At 40.8% G+C, this 21,765-nt stretch overlaps 1 protein-coding gene across 2 annotated transcripts in view; it reads left to right on the forward strand.

The window, feature by feature from the left end:
* PDE3A (phosphodiesterase 3A) overlaps positions 1-21,765 on the forward strand; it is a 337,985-nt gene that overhangs the window by 289,620 nt on the left and 26,600 nt on the right. Inside the window, exons 6-9 of one of the 2 annotated variants that reach the window (XM_046012731.1) lie at positions 5,886-6,105; positions 9,447-9,532; positions 15,396-15,550; positions 17,414-17,551. In XM_046012731.1, the coding sequence (XP_045868687.1) occupies positions 5,886-6,105; positions 9,447-9,532; positions 15,396-15,550; positions 17,414-17,551 (599 nt within the window). The remainder of the gene's footprint in view (positions 1-5,885; positions 6,106-9,446; positions 9,533-15,395; positions 15,551-17,413; positions 17,552-21,765) is intronic. The other variant, XM_046012732.1, reaches the window with a different exon arrangement.

Genomic DNA, 21,765 nt, shown 5'->3' on the forward strand with positions numbered 1-21,765 from the left:
TATTTTTAAAAATTTATTTATTTGACAGACAGGGATCACAGGTAGGCAGAAAGGCAGACAGGGGTGGGGGGGAAGCAGGCTCCCCGCTGAGCAGAGAACCCAGTGCGGGGCTCAATCCCAGGACCCTGAGATCATGACCTTAGCCGAAGGCAGAGGCTTTAACCCACTGAGCCACCCAGGCGCCCCTAAAGTGAGTCTCTTTAACACAGCATGTTGTTGGATCTTCTTTTTTTTTTTATCCTCTCAGCCATTCTGTGTCTTTTAATTGGAGATTTTAATCTCTTTACATTTAAAGCATTTATTGAGAGGTAGGGACTTACTCATGACATTTTTGTTCATTGCTTTCTGGTTGGTCTGTAGATGTGTTGTTCCTGCTAGTGGTATCATATTTACCTGATTTTTTGTGATCTTTAATATCTTATGTTGGTATCTGTGCATTTAAGTAACCAGGTTTCTTTTCCAGACTTCGCAGAGACTGTTCTTCCCCAGTCAGCTCAGTTTGTTTCTGGGCATGCCTCCTGATAATGTCCTTAGGCAGTAGGGCCCACCCTTGTATCTATTTTTGCATGAGGCAAATGTTCAAACTCTGAGGATGGAGTGAGGAGATGTGCCACTAGCTGAGAACAGTTGGATGGGACTGCTGGCTTGGTTCCCTACCCAAGTGAAACTGTAGGGTGGGCTCCACAGTGCCTTGATTCTCTGGTCAGGCTTACCAGATGGTCAGGACTGGTACTATATTCAGTAATAGCAGGGTTATGAATCCATTTCCCTGCTCTGGCAGGGACCCAAGACCTGTGCAGTATGTTGTTTGGGGACCTGAATCAGGCTGGAGTGTTCACTGAATTCTCTGGTTCTCTGAGGCCATCAGTTTTGCTCTGAAGATGGGAGAACCCACAGGCTGTGCTCTGTGTTCATGTGCCATTGTATGAAAGGCTATTGATGGGTGATGCAGCTTTCCCAGTGCTCTGGTCAGTCAAACTATAAGTTGTGTCAGTAATGAGCAGGGCTACAAATTAGATTCCCTGCATGAGCACAGCAGGAGGAGCAGCCGTAAAGCCAACAGAGCTTGTTGTTTGTTGTCTTAATTCAAGCTGTCCCCATCCCAAGCTCTGGGACCAAACGCGGCTTTGTTCTGAAAGCCGTCAGTTGCACCTGCGCGTCCTTCAGCTCCAGTGCTGCTAGACCACACAGCTTCCGGGAGCTGCTCAGTTGGGGCTAGAAGACAGTCTGCTCTGGGCAGGACTCTGTCTCCGCTCCCTGCTTGGGGAGGAGATGAGGTCACTCCAGTTACTTTGAGTTTCCCAAATAGGTTCTCCAGTTGACAGGGGCTAGGAGCTACCCTCAGCCTTAGCTATGAATGAATTCCCCTGCCGGTGCATAGCATGGGGACACTCCACACCTGTACTGGCTTTGTTCGGGGGTGTTCCATGCTGCCGCCCACCACTTGGCTCAAGGGCCCCTGGACCTCACTGCTTCTGGGAATTGTCACCAGTCCTTTTGGTCAGATGGAGCTGGGAGACACTCTCTGCAGTGGGTGAGGCTATGATTTACCTCCTTGCCTGGGCATGGGCATATAGGGCTGACGAACTCCTTGCTTAAGAATCTGAATCACACAGGGGCGCCTGGGTGGCTCAGTGGGTTAAAGCCTCTGCCTTCGGCTCAGGTCATGATCCCGGGGTCCTGGGATCAAGCCCCGCATGGGGCTCTCTGCTTAGGAGGGAGCATGCTTCCCCCTCTCTCTCTGCCTGCCTCTCTGCCTACTTGTGATCGCTCTCTGTCAAAATAAAATCTTTAAAAAAAAAAAAAATCTGAATCACACAGATCTGTACCGACCAAGTTCACTGATCAGTGTGTGCCTCCAGCTTGGTTCTGCAGATCAGCAATGCTGCTGGTTGAGATTACTATTTGGGTATTGTAGGTATGAACTTGATCTGCCAAGATCTGTGTCCTGGTTGTTGCAAACCCTTACCCCTTATCCATCACGGTCAGATTCCCAGTGGTGGAGCCTCACAGATGTCCCTGTAATCCCCATGGCACAGATCGCAATAGAGGCTCCTACAAAGCAACCCACAGTTCTGGGGTGGGGGGGGAGGTTAAGGGTAATGCTGGTTATCCTCTTGGGTTCTCTTTTCCTGCTGGAGAAACCAGAGGCTCAGGACAGACTACCCCACACAGTGTTGTGCTGGCTGGGGGCGCAGGAGTGTTGTCAAGTTGCAGTCTCTTCTCTTACCCTTCTAATGCAATCAGTCTTGGTCTCTGTGCTGCAGGGGCTTCAGCCTCACCCCCACGTTCTGGGACTCTCTCTGTATGTCTTATTCTTGAGTAGTTGTTCGTTGTTCTTCTGAGGGAGAGCTAACACGGGCACATCCTTTGTTGCCATCTTGGTGACTGAGAGCACAGATCCCTCTTTTCAAAGTTGTTGCCAACACTCACGCTTGTTAAAAGTGTTCAAAATAGTAGACTAACAGTATTACAGAAGCAAAGTGCTTTTCCTCCGTTACAAGGTTTATTTTAACTTTCATCCCAGGCACTAAGTTTGGAGTCTTAAGGTCTGCTATTTGTTTAAATTTAGTTAATCCATGAGTTCCAAGAACTCTAATCATCGAGGGGATTTTTAAAATTTGTATTTAAGGGTGAATTGCTTTTCTCTGAGAATATCAGCTGGCAGCTATGAAGAATTAGCAATGAAAAAAAAATCACTCCTCTCATAAATTGCCTTTAGAAAATGTGTTGTGGTAAGACAGATACAGGTACTGTTCCCATAGGTTTTGATCTATTAAAAAGGTGGTAGAAAACTTCGAAAAATTCACAGTCAGCTATCAAAGTAATTAAAGAATTGCCTAAAGCAATGCCTATCAGAAGTTTCTTTTTCAAAATAAACAATAATTAAAGTCTTGCCTTGGCCTATCAGCATTCTACAGCCTTGTCCAGCAGCTTCTCTGGCCACATTCCCTGACCCTCTCTTTCCCCTTTGCTAAGCTGCACCCACACTGACCTCCTGACTAACCCTCTGACACCCCCCAGGTAGGTCCTTCTTTTTGGAACATGCGTCCCCCAATACTTCTCTAAATGTCTTTCTTATTTCATCAGGTCTCTGCTCAAATTTTACGCCTAGAGCCTCTCTGTTTCTCTGTTCTATATCCTCTACATTATTTTTCTTTAGATCACTTATAACTACCTGGGTTTCTTTTCTTTCTTTTTTATTTTTAATTTATATTCAATTAGCCAACATATAGTACATCCTTAGTTTCAGAGGTAGTGTTCAGTACTTCATTGATTGCATATAACACCCAGTGCTCATCACATCCCATGCCCTCCTTAATGCCCATCACCCGGTTACCGCACCCCCCACCCACCTCCCTTTCCACAACCCAGAGTTTGTTTCCTGGAGTCCAGAGTCTCTCATGGGTTGTCTCCCTTTCTGATATCTTCCCATCCAGTTCTCCCTCCCATCCCCTATGGCCCTCTGCACTATTCCTTATGTTCCACATATGAGTGACACCATATGGTAATTGTCCTTCTCTGCCTGACTTATTTCACTCAGCATAATCCTTCCCAGTTCCATCCAGGTCCATGCAAATGGTGGGTATTCATCCTTTCTGAAGGCTGAGGTATATTCTGTTGGACATCTTTCTTTTTATCCTTCCTTCTCCTTCTTCTTTCTCTTTTTTCTTCCTTTTCCTCCTCTTATACCTCTTTTTAAAATTTCTGACTCCTCCAAGAGAGTTGAAGCTCCATGATTTCAGGGAATATGTTGTTCTTCACTACGGTGTCCTTAGTCTCTGGAAGGGGCACACAGTCAGTGTTTGTTGAACAAACAGATCATTACTCTGTGCAGATACTTTCTTTATACCACATCCCACCTCCGGCCTACTCCTTAATGTTTATTCTGCTTTCCTAAGATTATCTGAAAACTCAGTTGGCCATAATGTAACAAACAGTCTGAATGAAACCAGCCCTTTCCAACCTTTTTCCATCAGAGCATGTTGTGTTATTTGTGAAATAATATGTGTGAATACAATAATGTTACAGGGCAGTGGAGAGATGGGAAGGGACTTAGAGCTTGATGAAAATTTTATTTCCTTCATTTTGTAAAATTATAAAATCTCATAAAATATTAGAAATAATATTAAAAATTAAATTTATTCTGAAGCTTCTAAATAAAATCTTTATTCAAAAGAAGTTATAACCATTAGTACTTCACAGGACACCTGTAACCCACTTTGTTGCACACAATGATAGGTTCGTTGGAGAACTCTGAGTTTAGAATTTAGTGGGATTTTGTTTGTTTGTTTTGTTTTGGGGGCTTTTTTTTGGGGGGTGTTTAGGACATTATGTACTCTGCAGGTTTGTCAGTATCTTTGGTAAAAGAGCTAAATTGTTTCAATAGAACTAGAAATTTTTTAAAAACCATTAGTTGTGTCATTATAAAAAAAAGTGCAATGCAAATGCTGCCTAGCAGATAATAGACTTCTCTTCCTCCTTGGACATTCTCTGAGAGCAGTATAGCCCAAAACTTTCACTAAGAACAGCTGGGCTCACTCCATATTCTCCCACTTATTAGCGCTGTGACCCTGGGAAGGTTCTTTAACCTGTCTGCGTCTGAGTTGTTTCCTTTACCAGTGAAGGCAAGGGATTGGTCTTGCCATTGGGAATCAACAATATACATATTGAGCAAAAAGGAGTAGGAGGGCTGCCGACCTCCAGACTTCTCAAAGGAAGAGCAGGGTTTCTCATCTGGTGCAACAAAACGAAAGAAAGTAGGGTGTCAGCAAGAAATGTAAAAATTGCAAAAGCCCTTCAGCAAGCTTCATATTCCTTTCAGTGGACCAGAAAATCTTTGGGCGTCACAAATAAAACTTGTGAGAGAACTGGACGTTGGAAGCAAACTCAGCCAGCTGCCTGTTCCCCACACGTATCATCCGGTGATGGGAGAGCTGCTGGCTGTGCGTTTCCCCCGTTTCCCCCGAGCGGTGAGAAACAGAAAACAAGGAATGATTTCATTCCATTTGCCTTACAGGTTGTTGGGCCCCACAGTGCTGAAAAACTGTGAGCAGATGGCTGTTCCGAAGATAGGGCTCTCCTCAGTTTTAAGGCAGGCTGCCTTGTGTGTTTGGGAGAGTGGAACTTCAAAAGATCCCGTCCTTGTACTCAAGTATCGGCACTTTGAAATCTAAGCCAGTTTTCTGTAAAATTTTCACCATCGAGAGTAAGCACAGTTTGGCACAGATACCAACACTTAAAATTTGGGCTTGAGGCCTATTGTTTAATCGGAAACGGATCATCTTAGGTTTTTAAATGTTTTCTTCGGAAATGACTCTGATCAGAGTCCTGTTCCACACAAAAAAGGTAGTTTTACTGAAAATGTCGATGGCTAATAAAGTTAATAGCCTCTCAAAAAAATCTGTCTTTCTTTATGTATTTTAAGCATCAGATACCTGCCAGAGTCGGCTCCAGAGAAGTTAATGTTTAAAACGATAGCAGATCCTGTGACTGCTAAAAATTTCACAACCTAGGAGAAGACAAACACATGAAGAAATTTTAATTATTATCATTAGGTCAGAATGACAAGAAGAAACAAAAATGGGAGGAGAAAATAATATCCTTCTGTCCTGAAGTTATTCCAGGACACCAAGGCTTCAACTGGATTTGCCAACACTGCCACCGATTTTTTAATGATGATTCATTCTTTGCCTTTCACATGGTGAAGACGCCCCACTGTATACCTTGTCTCCAGATGGGGGCAGAGAGGGCCAGGTCCCCATTCTGAGTGCTCACGTGATCCTGGTGGAGTCACTGGGGGTCTGAGGTGGAGTTTAAGAGTTGCAATTTTAATTTCAAAAAAATTTCTGCTTTCGGGATTTAAAGACTCTTTTTCTTTCTAGGTGCCCTAGCTAAAATTTCACCTCTTACATCGCCCTGTTCCTCACCTCCCCAAGGGACTCCTGCCAGCAGCCCAGTCAGCAAAATTTCTACAGTGCGGTTTCCAGAATCTGCCAACACAACTGCCAGACTGGGCCTGGGTTCTCACAGGGCATTAACTTATACTCAGAGTGCCCCTGACCTGTCTCCTCAGATCCTCCCTCCACCTGTTATATGTAGCAGGTAAGGCTCTTACATTGTTAACTGGAGGTTCACCTGTCCGAAAACTCTTATTAGTGTTCCTCACCAGTCCACACAGTTCTGTGTAGGTTTGCCAAAGAAGTTGACATGAGAGAGTAAGTATAGGTTAATGTTTCTGTTGAACAGAAACTTGATTTTCCCATGGTTTCCTGTGAATAGAAAGCTTAGAGCCCCTAGAGACCATACAGCTAAACTTTGGAGGTGATAGAAAATAAGTAGTTGTGTATTTCCTCTGCTTACTAATGGAGAATGCATAAAGCATGTAATTAAAAAATCGTATCAAGCGATTTAATATATTATGTTGGAATATTTTTTACTTGCCCTTTAAGGAGGATTTTATCTCCATTTCAAGGGTATATTAGGTTTGTAATCCCCACTTTAAAAATGTGCAGACAGGGGTGCCTGGCTGGCTCAGTCAGAAAAGCATGCAGCTCTTGATCTCGGGGTTGTGAGTTTGAGCCCCACGTTGGGTGTAGAGATTACGTAAAAATCTTAAAATAAATAAGTAAGTAAATGAATACATAAATAAAACAAAAATGCTCAGCGAACGCATGGCACATTATGGTTGGACTCAAATGGGTCTGTGAAGGCATTTAAACAATTGGCTCGTATTGCTCTATCATTTTTAAATAGAATTGGAAATAGGAAGCAATGTCTTTTCACAGAAGATAAGAAAAAAAGGCTTCACATGGCTAGAATAGTTATTTTGACAACGTGGTCATGGAGAAGGAATTACCTCCTCTTACTGATTACTGTATTGTTGTTCTCTGGTAATAGCTTCATCTTGAAGGATTGATTTTAAAGCATTACACTATTCTTTTAACTCGAAGAGTTAAGTGTTTTTATTCTAAGTGTAGTCATGAGAGTGCCTTGAATGAAATGCTATTTCTTTGCTGAGGTTAATGAGGATAACCGTTTTGAGTAAATGAGTTTACATACTGATCATCTAATATCACCTTGTTAGTTCACAGACCTAGATTTGATTACTATATTCAGTTTTAAGCTTCACAGATTTCATTTTCAGAACATTTAGTCATAAACTCTAAATCAATGCTCTTTTTTCTAATCTTTATATATACTTGTTTTCTCTTTACAGATATTTTAAAAGGGAAAATCATTTGTGTTCATTTACTTGTCTAGGGCCAGAGTAGAAAATTAGTTTACCATCCCAAAGTTACTCTGTGACCCTCACTATGAGACTTTTTTTTAATAAAACAATTTCTGTGGAATATTAATCCCATCTTTCCCCTCCCCCCTACACACAAACCATGATCTGCTGTAAAACACTTATCGTATTTCCCTTGGTGATTTACAGCACACATCACTTTATTAAAAGCCCTGAGAAGTTCTGCAAAAAGCAAACCTCTTGGTTTTTGGCTCAGGTAGCCTTTTCTGAATTTATCTGACCACAGAACCAATTTCTTTAGGTTAACACTCAGTAATTGCCCATGGAGCTAGTCTATGGTGGACCATCCTTAGGAAACATGTTTTTGTGCTATGCATCACAAGCCAAGATGTAGTTCAATGGAGTAATGGACATCAAGGACATCTGCTCCCAGCATTTCTAGGGAGACTCTCCCACTGTGGGCTCCAAACATGTGGGAAATAAGTCGCCTAAAGAAAGCAGAGATGTTCCAAAAAGATCTATCACTTGCATAGCTTTTCTCCTCATGGTCTATTTTTTGTACTCTTAGAGGGAAGAACGTAATGGGATTTTTATAAAAGAAGTTTTGGAGAAAAACAAGAGAATTTCACTGCCGACTTGTTCAGTAATGTTTATAAATCCAGTAGTGTGTCTTTTATTTGTTTGGGCTTTATAAATCTGTAATTCAAACCACGTTCTATTATTGCCTTCAAGGCAGCCACCCATGTAGGCACAGAGAGCTCCAGAAACACACGACTAATTATTGTGGTTTCCCTTGCTGAACTCGAAGGGTTTGGCATTGAATCCCAGTCTTTTGGCTGCTGTAATGTCTATGCAACAAGCTGTTTTTTTGGCATAAGAGGTAGTATATTTGAGCTACTAATTTAAGTGCTCCTTTTAAGTATTATCTTGCAATGAAAATTCTTAAGACTAATAAACCCTCCATTTACCAAGTGTCAACCAAGAATGTAAGCCCATCATTTGTATCTGCTTTCTTTTTTCTTTAGTCCTGTCATTTTCTTTTGATTCCCTAAATCAAAGTGATAGGGTCTCATAATTAGAAATATTTTGCATGGGATACTTCCCTACTTATGTTTAAGGCTTGAAAATAAATTTGCTTAGGATGAAAATAATCTCTAACTGGCAGATGCTTAGATCTACAACACACATATATAAGCACAATTGAGGGAAAATAAAAGTGATGAGACCTTTAGTAAATTATAAACCATTTCATTTCTTTTCCTTTTAGAGTGAGTACTCGTGGTTAAATAACAAACAAAACCCTCTGAGACCGTTTGTAATATTAGGCAGAAGAAAAGAACCCTGAAGCAAAAGGCAGAATTAAGACCTAACCATGGAGTTTCTGAATAAGATAAGTGAGAGAAGAAACTTGCCAGGCTATTTGTGGGGTTACTTTTTAATTTTTAAAGCAGTCAAAACTGTTGAGAAAACAAAAGTATCCCACCTTCTCCAATGTCCTCTGTTAAAGAGCCAGGACTGTGCAGGATGCTCACTTTTCTAGATTACTCACAGTGTACCCCCTTGGCCCGTTTTTCTCAACTAGCATTTCTGCAGCCAATTTTCCACTCCTTCTCCATCACAATGTACTTCTATTTTGTTCCTTTCCTTTGGGCCTTACCAGGTGACTGATCGGTCTTGAAAAAGGAATTAATTTTTATTTTGCAGCAGAAAAGAAAATTAGCATACTGTCTTTCTGTCTCCACATATGCAATCTTAAAGGGCTCTTTGGGCATAAAATGTCTTAACCCATCGAAATAAATCTACTAATGAGGCTTTTAGGCAGGTACAAAGGAATGCATTGGGGAAGATATTTTTGACTAAATATGCCTCAGCACCTCCAAAGTCACTACTATGAGCAGGTAGCAGCTTGTCCCAGGATTCTCTAAATAATGTAACAAACGTGGTTTCAGATGTGGTCTAGACTGTGGAAGAGGATGGGTGTTGAGTGAACCTTCTGATCCTTTAGAATGATCACACTCTTGCTAAAAAGAAAACGGTCTATCAGCATCTATGTGTAAAGCAAAACAATTTTTTTAATCAAATAAGTGGAAAGTAGAAATATTTGGTCATTATCTGTCTTCATGTGTACGTAGACGATGTGTGCCTGTGATTTTTTGAAAAGAGAGAATATACTTACAGCTGTTGCACTGTTTCTCAGCTGTGGCAGACCATATCCCCAAGGGAATCCTGCAGACGGGCCCCTGGAGGGGAGCAGTGGAGCCATTCGGACACCAAGCAGAACAGGTAATTCTGTTTGGATTCTGTTCCTCAACATGGAAATCACTTGTTTTTTTACCGCTCTGATCTAAAAGGTAACATATATTTCTGATTTTTTTATTTATTTTTAAATTTTATTTATTTATTTGAGACAGAGAGAGAGAATGTGAGAGAGAGCATGAGAGGGGTCAGAGGGAGAAACAGACTCCCTGCTGAGCAGGGAGCCCCATGTGGGCCTCAGTCCCGGGACTCCAGGATCATGACCTGAGCCAAAGGCTGACGCCCAACTGACTGAGCCACCCAGGGCGCCTTCTGAGCTTTTAGGTGACAAATATAAAAAGACAGTGAAGAAAAGCAAAATCATCCCTAATCCTACTACCTAAGTTCAGCATGGATACGATTTTGTCCAAAGTTGTTTTGAATACCTATACACAAATATATATATATGCATATATTTAAATTAAATGTAATTTTATATAATACATAGAACTATATGGTTCTATTCTATTCATAGAACTATATAGAACTATTATCTTGGACACTGAAGGCTCGTCCATTCTAGGATACTCTGGAGGTATCTGTTGCAGACTGAGAAAATACCCTGTTGAGATCACTATAAGTATACAAAAATGCTGTTTCTTGAGGCAGTATCATGGTGAGGTTAAGAACACAGGCAGTGGAGGAGCGGCGTGGCGGCCAGTCCGCGGCCACTGGTTCCAGTGAAGGGCCGGACCGTCTGGGTGGGTGGGAAGTGCTGCTGGTAACCCCGCAGCCGCGGAGAGAGAGAAGATTACAAATGCCAGAGCCATTTAACTGATGGTTAGCTGCTGAATTCTGACACTTCTTTAAATACCTTCTTGCACCAACATCTTCACTGAGAGGAATTCAGGAAAAGTAGCAGAGGAAAGGAGAAATCACATTTACATGTACCATGGCTATACCAATACCAGTACTTGACTGTGATCTCTTGCTCTGTGGCCGAGGTCACCGGACATTGGACCGCTTTAAGCTGGATGACGTGACTGATGAATACTTGATGTCCATGTATGGGTTTCCTCGACAATTCATTTATTACTTGGTGGAGCTCTTGGGGGCAAGTCTTCTAGACCTACTCAGAGATCCAGAGCTAATAGCCCAGAGACACAGATCCTTGCAGCACTGGGCTTCTATACTTCAGGTTCCTTCCAGACTCGGATGGGAGATGCTATTGGAATCAGTCAGGCATCTATGAGTTGCTGTGTTGCCAATGTCACCGAAGCACTTGTGGAAAGAGCCACACAGTTCATTCGCTTTCCAGCGGATGAAGCCTCCGTGCAGGCTCTAAAGGATGAATTCTATGGGTTGGCCGGGATGCCAGGGGTTAGAGGGGTGGTTGACTGTATCCATGTGGCAATCAAGGCACCGAATGCTGAAGACCTTTCCTATGTGAACCGCAAAGGACTGCATTCTTTAAACTGCCTGATGGTGTGTGACATTAGAGGGGCACTAATGACTGTGGAGACCAACTGGCCAGGCAGCCTCCAGGACTATGCTGTGCTGTAGCAGTCTTCCCTCAGTAGTCATTTCGAAGCTGGAATACACAAAGATAGCTGGCTGCTTGGTGACAGTTCCTTCTCTCTGCGTACTTGGCTCATGACCCCCCTTCACATTACTGAAACCCCAGCCGAATATCGCTATAATATGGCCCATTCTGCAACTCACAGTGTGATTGAGAAGACTTTCCGCACCCTCTGCTCCCGATTTCGCTGCCTGGATGGATCCAAGGGAGCGCTGCAGTACTCACCAGAGAAGTCCAGCCACATTATCTTGGCTTGTTGTGTCCTCCACAACATCTCCCTGGAGCATGGGATGGATGTTTGGTCCTCTCCAATGACAGGACCCATGGAACAGCCCCCTGAAGAAGAGTACGAACTCATGGAGTCCTTGGACCTAGAAGCTGACCGAATCCATCAGGAGTTGATGCTCACTCATTTTAGCTAATGTGAGAGGTGGAGGGGAGGGAAATTTCCCAGAAGGAGTTGTGACAAACTTTCTGCCTCACCACCCCATACAGAGTTCCATCATCTAGCATGATTGTGTATGTGGACACTTGTCACAAATTGACATTTAATCTGTGTGTTTTAGAAGGGTTATGGCTATGCCAGGATATCCTGATTCATTTGCAAATACATTAGCTAAACCAAAATCAAGCCAATAGTTCCCTGCTACCCACTCAACTCCAGGTTGAGTGATTGAAAATTCACTAGCAGCAGACATTTATGATTGTGCCTGCAAAATCAAAGCAGAGGGGAAAATGGCAGTCAGCCAGAATGTTTTTTATTTAATTGTCTAGAGATTTCAAGTGAAAACAATATTCATTTGTCCTAAATTACTGGGTGGGATTTTAGCTTTCCTACTTTGCTGCCTGTATAGGCATCATCTGAGGCAAGTGTAAAGAGCGAATTTAAGTTAGGGAATGGTCTTCTGACAAAAGTAAATGGCTACTAATCTTGAGTTTTCAGCTTTGTGTTTTTAAGAGGATTTAGGTACAGCCTGAAGCCTCCATCTCTAGTCTTTCTGCAGTAGTTGGACTGTGACTTGGACCTGGTTTCTAGGGAAAACATCTGGACTCCAATGTCCTCTTTCCAAACCAGAGAAGGAGTTAGAGACTAAATTGGTTTAAGAACCCAATCAGCTTAAAGAAGACAAGTCAAATGTAGACAAAATAGCAAGCTTAACACTTTACAGATCTAAAAACCTGATAGATTGATGGGCAGAAGAGACTCACCCAGGTTTTGACAGCTCACATCTAAACAGATCACATTTCTTATGCCCATGATTTTAGAATGTCTGTTTGGCCATTCTGCTTTGAAATTCCCTGAGGAGAAGGAAGATTTAGGGAATAAAGGCATCGTGAAAGCAGTAAAAACATTAAAAAAAAACGCAGGCAGTGGATCCTGGTTTTATCCTATTCAGCTGCCTACTACTTTGTAATCTCTGTGCCTCAGTTCCTGCATACGTAGATGGGGATAATAGCGCCTCCCTAACAGGATTATTGTAAGAGCTAAATTATTTGGAACATGTAACAAAAACACCAATTCTGAAAGATAGATGAACTGCAGCATTATTTACTAGAGCCGAGATAATGGAAGATACCTAATATATGATGGAATATTACTCAGCCATAAAAAAGAATGAAATCGTGCCATCTGTGACAACATGGATGGGCCTAGAGGGCATTACGCTAAGTGAAAGAAGTCAGACAGGGAAAGAGGAATACCCTATCATTTCATCTATATGTGAAGGCAAGAAAACAAACAAACAGAAACAAACTTGTTAAAGTGCAGTTAGGGAAAGGGAATTAAGTACAGGCTTACAGTTATAAAATAAATAAATCATGGGGATGAAAGGAAGAGCAGAGGGAATATAGTCAGTAGTATTGTAATAACTATATGTTAGCTACCCTTACCAGAAGTATTGCATAATATATTATAATTGTTGAATCATTATGTTGTATCCCTGAAATTAACATAATATTATATGTCAACTATACTTCAATTTTTAAAAATCACTTAAGGACTTATAGTATCTAGGTCACTGTAGATAGTTCACGTTTGCTGTCATTACTATGATGATTAGTATTTTATTTTTATTGATACAACTGTAGGGACTTCATTTTGTTAATGCTGAAAGATTACAAGGTAGGAAAAAACCTGGCCTTTCTGAACTGCAGACTTGAGGGTGATAAAGCTATGTAAGAATGATTCTTAATTTTCTACTTCAGCATCTATTGACATATACTCAATAAATAATGATTATTTGCCTATGAAAATGGCAATGTACAAAGGTCAGGAGACATAGGCAAGGAAGAATCAAAAGGAACATTCTTTCTGATATTGTAGCATTCTGAAGACTCAGAATATTCCCTTACTTATGTCCCTGATCATCTTTGAATCTTCTGAGTCTGATAAAATAGGGGGAGTATTTCTTTGTCACCTTTGTTGTTTCACATGGAAATATGGCCTTGGAGTGTTTCTTCACTTTTTTTCCTACAGATTCGGGGATTGAAACTTGGCAAGTTCATCTTCATACTCTGTCTCATTCTTACATAGAACAAGTTGTACGAGAAAGTTGGAAGAAAAAGGGGTCTTCGGAAAAGTTCTACGAGATACTCTTGATGGCACTAGGCTACATAACAAAAGCCATTATTCACTAGCAACTTAAAAAAAATTAGATAGTCAATGTATGAGGACATACAATAGTCCTAGAAATACCCAGAGCAACTGAGAAAGGAGAACAAAGTTAGAGGAAATATATTACCTGACTTCAAGACTTCAGCTATAGTAATCAAGATAGTGTGGTGCAAGCTTGAGGATCAGCAGATAGATCCAATAGAATAAAATGGAAAGCCCCAAATTAAAAAGCCCCATTAAATTTTCAGCAGAGATGCCAGAGCATTCCAGTAGAGTTGGAAAAAATGAATTTCACCCCCTACTTCACACCATATGAAACATCATCCTTGATGGAGCATAGACCTAAATGTAAAAGCTAAAACAGTAAAGCTTCTGAAAGCAGATAGGTTTGTGCCTTAGGGGAAGGCAAAGATTGCATAGGAATCCTAGCAATAACCCTATAGAAAAAAAAAAAAAAAAAAGCTTGACTTTATCAAAAGTAAAGAATGTAGGAACTAGAGTCCGATTTCGTGAGTTCAAATTCAAGTGGCAAAATTTACTAGCTGTATGCCTTCAACAATTTACTTAGCCTTTCTGTGCCTCAGTTTCTTTTCTGCAAGTGAGGACATCAGAAGTGCAGTGATGTGCAGTAATAACCAGCCTCATAGGATTGTGTACTTTTAAATGGGTTAGCACAGCAGTGCCTGGGTAGCTCAGTGGATTAAAGCCTCTGTCTTCGGCTCAGGTCATGATACCAGGGTCCTGGGATCAAGCCCCACATCCGGCTCTCTGCTCCGCAGGGAGACTGCTTCCTCCTCTCTCTCTGCCTACTTGTGATCTCTGTCTGTCAAATAAATAGGTAAAATCTTTTAAAAAAATAAAATAAAATAAATGGGTGGTATCCAGCACATGGCATTCACCCACTGAACCATTCGGGCACTTACTCCGCCATGAGAAACTTCTTTTGAGGTCATTCCCCCAAAAACCTGTTCTATAGACACTTGATAGTACCTGATTGGGTCTCTAGTTAGCATAGCTTAATGCTGACTGAAATGGGAGATAATGTAAGACGTAGGTAAGGAAGAAAGCCGCAGATTCCTAGGGATCAAGATTGGATACATGGGATCTCCTAGGCCCTTAAGTACACGCTAGCTATTATGCCACGTCCTACAGACCACTTAGTGCTTGGGTGTCGACTTCTCCCCGTGTGCCCATTCTAGACTTAGCTACTCGGTGGTTTTGTGTGTTGGGTGAATGCATAAAGGAAAAAGAAATACAAAGTTATGGAATTTTTAACAAGTATAAACTGCTGCTGATCTAAGCATTGTTATTGGGGAATTATTGAATGTCCTAAAATCACAGGTCATAATTCTATCTATTTCATTGGGTTACAAAATGTTTACCTTTTCTGGGCACCTAGGTGGCTCAGTCAGTTGAGCATCTGTTTTTTCAGCTCAGGTCATGATCATGGAGTCCCTGGATCGAACCCCACATTGGGCTCCTTGCTTGGAGGGGAGCCCACTTCTCCCTCTCCCTCTGTGCTTCTCCCTGCTGATAAATAAATAAAAGTCTTTTTTACATTTTCCCAGCCTATGATCTTACATTCTTGGCGTGTAAGCTCATGAAAGCAATGTCCCTAAGCATGGTATTTGCCATGTGCATTTTAGGAATATTCAGTCAAATGGGACCCCTGTGTCCATTTGCAAGTTTCCTAATAAGCTGCTCTCTTTCCATTGCAGATGACACTACTCAAGTTACCTCTGATTACGAAACCAACAACAACAGTGACAGCAGTGATATTGTACAGAATGAAGATGAGGCTGAGTGCCTGAGAGAGCCTCGGAGGAAAGCTTCTGCTTGTGCTCCCTACGCGCCTGAGGCCATGATATTCCTGGTAGCCCCATATCACTTTGCTCATTCCTTTACTTAAGAAATTGCATGTCTTCTATGAAATGTTTTCTATGACAGAATTGACTTAGAAATAGATCCTGAATCATTAGATTCACAGATCTCTGTCTTTTGGATCATACATGCTTTATAGCCATACTCCTATGTATCAATATAATTTTTCCTTATGCAAGTTTTCTTGATCTCTTTATGGTTCTCTTATTTAATGATTAAAAAATGCAAGTATTCATCTCCAGAAGTGATTACAGGATTCTAGGATTCTTAATCCTAGAATCTGAACGTGTTGTAGGTATGCCTAGGAAAAACTTACTTCATCCAGGGAAACAGTATTTTGTAAATACCAATCAACAAAAGTGACATATGTTAGTTGTCTTAGGGCATCTGCTATCTTTTTTTCTAGTACCTCCTTCATTGAGAAAGTGTGCCAATACTTATTTTCCTTATTATATTAAACTAGGTTTATACTGACACACTACCCATTAAAATAGCCTTTAATGAGAGATCAATTTGATCAATTTATATTTGTGTCAGGTTAATTTCAGGGAGACAGCAAATAGAAAATATTTGCCTATCATGTAATTACCAATTGCTGCCATTATCATTTTTCATTTATCTGATTTACCATTTATACTTTTAAAGAGATTGCCAGATAATGAAATCTGTATGTTTCCTAATCCTCATTATCTTTTTATTTATTTTTTTGGTAAAGGTACTCTTAAGAATGTCCTCATTTTGAACCAATTAGAAAATGTCTTTACATTAATATAGTACGTGTTTCTTTGGGAACCGTACATCACATGAATTAAATTAAAATCTAAGAAAAATGTGGCAGTTATCATCCCACAGGATCAATGCTGATTTTGAAGCAATAATATAAATTCAGCCAAGTAAAGTTGGGAGTGTCTAACTTTTTCTCCCCACTCATGGGTTTCTTTTGAGAGTCCAGTGTAAGTCAAGAATCCTCCCAGAGGGGGTTAGGGGGATAGGAGAAGAATAAATGAAACAAGATGGGATTGGGAGGGAGACAAACCATAAATGACTCTTAATCTCACAAAACAAACTGGGGTTGCTGGGGGGAGGTGGGATTGGGAGAGGGGGAGGGGGTTATGGACATTGGGGAGGGTATGTGCTATCGTGAGTGCTGTGAAGTGTGTAAACCTGGCGATTCACAGACCTGTACCCCTGGGGATAAAAATACATTATATGTTTATAAAAAAAAAAAAATTGGAAGGGGAGGCAAACCATAAGAGACTATGGACTCTGAAAAACAACCTGAGGGTTTTGAAGGGTCAGGGGTGGGAGGTTGGGGGAACAGGTGGTGGGTAATAGGGAGGGCACGTTTTGCATGGAGCAATGGGTGTTGCGCAAAAACAATGAATACTGTTACACTGAAAAAATAAATTAATTAAAATGATATTAAAAAAAAAGAATCCTCCCAGAGAAATTTACATAAACACATAAAGAGATAAATTTAGATAAGGTTTCAGAGTGTCCTGAATCTTTATTTAGGAACCCCACGGTAGGTAAATATCAGATAAATAAACTTAAGAAAGAAATATCCATTTTTTTTTTTTTTTTGGTAGCATATATGAACCAACAATGGATAGGCACCTAATATGCAGAAGTCATGATAGGAAACAGCATTAGGCCCTTTCCTCCTTAGGGTGAGATCAGTGTCTTGTTCATCTTGGTTTTTTTGTTTGTTTGTTTGTTTTAAGGATCACTCATTTACCCTGAAGTTTTAAGTCATTTATTTTTGTAACCTCAGTTGTTGAGTTGAACTTATCAAAGCACAAATTGCTTTGTAGAAAAACTGCTTGTTCTTAAAATATTTTCATATTCATCACAGGACAAGCCAATTCTTGCTCCTGAACCTCTTGTCATGGATAACTTGGACTCAATTATGGAACAGCTAAATACTTGGAATTTTCCAATTTTTGATTTGGTGGAAAAAATAGGAAGAAAATGTGGCCGTATTCTTAGCCAGGTAAGGAATCTATTCATATGTTTGACTCTATTCATATGTTTGATTTTATGTATTTATTAGCGAGCGAGAGAGAGCACACAAGCAGAGGGAACAGCAAGGGGAGAGAGAAAAGCAGACTCTGCACTGAGCAAGGAGCCCCACACGGAGCTCCATCCCAGGATGTGTGATCATGACCTGAGCCAAAGACAGACACTTAACTGACAGAGCCACCCAGGCACCCCGATATGTTTGACTTGAAATGTGGGAAAAAACATCCCTTTGTTGGTCAAAGCTGTGTCAGTGCTTGACGCTGGTGTGGGTACTGGGTAGAGAAAGGTTATTTTCAGTACCCAGTGTTCTCTAGATTCCTTGGTGTTGGGTTAACAAAAAAAATTGGAACTTGAAGCGAGTGGAATACCGTATTATGCAATTAAAATATGTAGTTTTTAAGACGAACTGGAAGAGAGCAGGGATACATCTGAAATTTATAGAATTCAGCAAAAGCAAAGCTGATACAAGCCCCCAAAAGAAGAAGGTTGCCAAATCATAAGCAGTAAGTAATTTCTTACATGTAATTTTTTCCAATGACTATTTTTTAAAACTTTTTTTTGGGGGGAAGGACCAAGAAAGAGGCAACGAGAGAATCTTAACCAGGCTCCACGTCCAGTTCAGAGCCCAAGGTGGGGCTCCATCTCATAACCCTGAGATCATGACCTGAGCCAGCCAGATCAAGATTGTGACACTTAACCAACTGAGCCACCCAGGCGCCTTTAAAACTTTCGAATATTATGGTGCTTAGGTCTTTCCAAAAGTAAGATGCTGTGCAGAAATACATTTCCTTCTGTTGCTGTGAGAAACATACCAAATAGAGTTCTCTGTGTTTTAATGTAGAAAATACCTTTTTGTATCACAAGAAATACAGAATGGAAACTATTGCTACTTAATGAGACTTTTTGTATTTTTTCCTTCAGCTAAACTACTTTCAAGGCTTCCCACACTTAAACTATTTCCCTGAGGGAAAAAGAAAACACAGAAATTAAGAATTTGAACATGTTTGTTCTCAATAAACAAAACATTGGATTTGATCTATCATCAGACATCTATCAGAATACACACTCAAGTGGGATGATGCAGTAATATCAGCTTACAGCTTATGTAAAAATGTTTCAGGGGTGTTTTCATAGACGGAATAAATATCACTGCAGAGTAGCTGAAGACTGCCAAACTAACATAAGATTTAGGTGAGAATTCAAGACCCAGATTTATTGGAGCCACAAACGCTTCCCTGGAAAACACTAGAAGAGAAATCAGTGTTACTCTGATTTCTACTCCGTGCATCAGAAACAGGCTTTCTTCAGACATTCCAGCAAGTATCTAAGTGTAGGGCTTCAGGGTGAGGATTCCCGATCCATGAAGGTTTGGAGGAGGAAGGCTTTCCCTCTGTTTCTCATTTGCACAAACACAAAGTATTAGTCTAATCTTCAAGAAGAAAAATATGTCCCTCTGCCTTAAAGAGACTAATAGAGAAATTAAATACGGGTCAAAATAATAACAATTCAGCTTGCTACCTACAAAAGCAGTGTGCTAAAATGATGGATGGATTATGAAGCTCAAAGTAATTACAAAGTCTGTATAACATGTAGTTGCCCCTTCTAGACTCTCCTGACCACGAACACCTAAAGGACTGGGATGACAACCCTTGCACTTTTACTAGGAGTTAATGATCCCATTTTTCCTCTTTATCCTTATCCTTGGTGGTAAGCAACACCTTTTATGCTGTGACCTTTTTAAGTACTTCTTAATATTTAAGACTTATTTATTTATTTTAGAGAGGGGAGTGGGCATGGGGGGAAGGGGCAGAGACAGTGGGAGAGAGAAACTCAAGCAGACTGTATGCTGAGCTTAGAGCTGCATGTAGGACATGAGCCAAGAGCAAGAGTTGGACACTTAACTGACTACACCACCCAGGGATCCTAGGTGATCTTGAAGACACGTGTAAGTGCCAGGGAATGGCGAGCAGTCCCTGTACCAGCAGGTGAAAGATTTCTTCAAACTTCGCTGTGAAAGAGAGGAGAAGGCAAAGGTGTCAATGCTCAGAGATGAAGACCCTTTGCCTTTCTTTGTTCCCACTTTTATTGGTCCTTCAGGATAATCACAAATCCTTATCACTGTTTCTCAGGCCTGTGATATGTGAGAAGTGGTCTTACTGAAACTGGGAAGATCTGTCTACGGGAAAGATAGGATACGCTAATCTGCATGTTCATGAGTTCTGCTAAACACAGCCTAAGGGACAATGTGTACATCTCTGAGATCTCAGGGAGGCTGTTTGGGCTGAGAAAGCTTCAGGAAGGCAACTCCCTGCAGCTTTCCAACAGCAGAGGGGTCCCGTAGGCCTTGGCATTCCAAAGGCCCATGCCCTGGCCGAAACCTTCATTCACCCCCAGGGGCCTCTTTAATATTTTAGCGAGAGGGGGTATTATGGCTGATTTCGTGCTCTACATTAACCCCGACATGTAAGGACAGCTGTTTTTATCCAGTCCACCTTAGCCTCACACCTCAGGGCTCCTTCCAGGAGGTTTTGTATCCCACTTTCTGAAAACCCTTGCAGACTCTGTCTCTGAGTGATTTTACCTGGAAATACTCCTGTAATGGTGCCCAGAAAAGAGGTGACAGACGCCTGGGAAGACTTCCTTTTCCTTCACTGCAGAGTGTGGCTCCTAGGAGAAAAAGTTCACATTGTTTGTATCAGATCTGTATGTCGCACACTCCTGGAAACCCTACAACTTACTTCTCAGTAACTTTGATGCAGATAGTTTAATCTCCGCATTGCAGAAGAGAAAACTGAGGCTTAAAAGAGCATATACCGTTCATCTGAAGGGTAGAGTAAATATTGGACCCATGATTTGAATGCAGACATAGCCATATTGAAAATCCATACTTTCGGCCATCATTTACCATCAGCTCTTTCTCCACTCCCCCCCCCCAATAAAACACATTCGCTGATTCTGTCTTCAAACACTGAACCAATTTCGGTGGGAAGGTAGTTACTATATCAGTCAGTCTTTTAGCCCTAGTGACAGTGTAGCGAATACTGTTCCTCTACAAGCCTCCCCTTGAAGTTCTGGGAGCTGGGGTCTGTGGGCTTGTGAAACTTGATGGGCTGTTTGGCGAAATGTTTTCTAAGAGTCCTGGACCTGAGTACACAAGAGAAAGATTAGATATAATGAACAATTAGATTGCAGTAAAATGCACTAATGTGTTTTTCTTCTAGTCACCTTCCAAAAAAGAAATGCATAACTACATGAGTCTTAGTCATTCACTGTTTATCTTTCCAGTTTACAAAACACTGAACTTTGAGAAAATGCAGTGTTATTTGTCTTGCTGAGTAAAACTTTATGGGTTTTTCTCTTTGATTTGAGTTTATAAGCACAAAGTCATATTTTCACTGGGTGAAAGGCGTATTTTTTTCACCTTAGTAAGACTTTGGGACAGCTGAGATGAATTAACTTGAACATTCCAAGAAATCACCTTCTGGCTGAAACTACACAGAAAAAGTCTCACTTCAAAAGATTTTTAAAGAGACTTTAAAGAGACATATGTGCAATGGAAATGACTTTTCAGTCTCAGTATACTGACTGCCTTTTTGATGATTATCATGTTTATTTTAACAAATTTAAAAGGACACAGTTCAGATTTCAGAATAGTGCTTACTTTTTCTGGTTACCAATATTTACCTGGTTAATGGTATCTTTATTTGTGAGTTTAAATTATTGGTGGTTGATTTTTTTTTAACAGCATATTGGTGAAAATACTCCTGTTTTAAAATCATACTCTAAAATATCCTGTTGTCTTAATTTTTCCATTCATCTGTCATATGTTTAAGAGAATAGTAAGAAATTTAAGTTATTTGCAATCCTAATAACATTGTTTTTCAAATACTAGTGGTTGGATCTGAAGTAGTTAAGAGTACAAAATCTGAAGCCAAAGGCTTGGCTTGAATTCTGGTTCTGATAATGTTTGTTGTGTGATCTTAGACAAGTCACTGAAGTTACATGTATAGTTAAATCCATTAGGTATTTATAAACAAGAATTCAAATATAGACCAAAGCAGTAGTAAAGAGGAAATACCCCCCCAAAATAGCTTAAAATATTACAGAAACCATAAACTTCACTTTCTGTTGGCCCCCCCCCCCCTTTTTTTGAGAGAGAGAACAAACAGGGGAAGTTGTGGAGGA

Source organism: Meles meles, chromosome 7 (assembly GCF_922984935.1).
Source record: "Meles meles chromosome 7, mMelMel3.1 paternal haplotype, whole genome shotgun sequence".
Taxonomy (NCBI): domain Eukaryota; kingdom Metazoa; phylum Chordata; class Mammalia; order Carnivora; family Mustelidae; genus Meles; species Meles meles.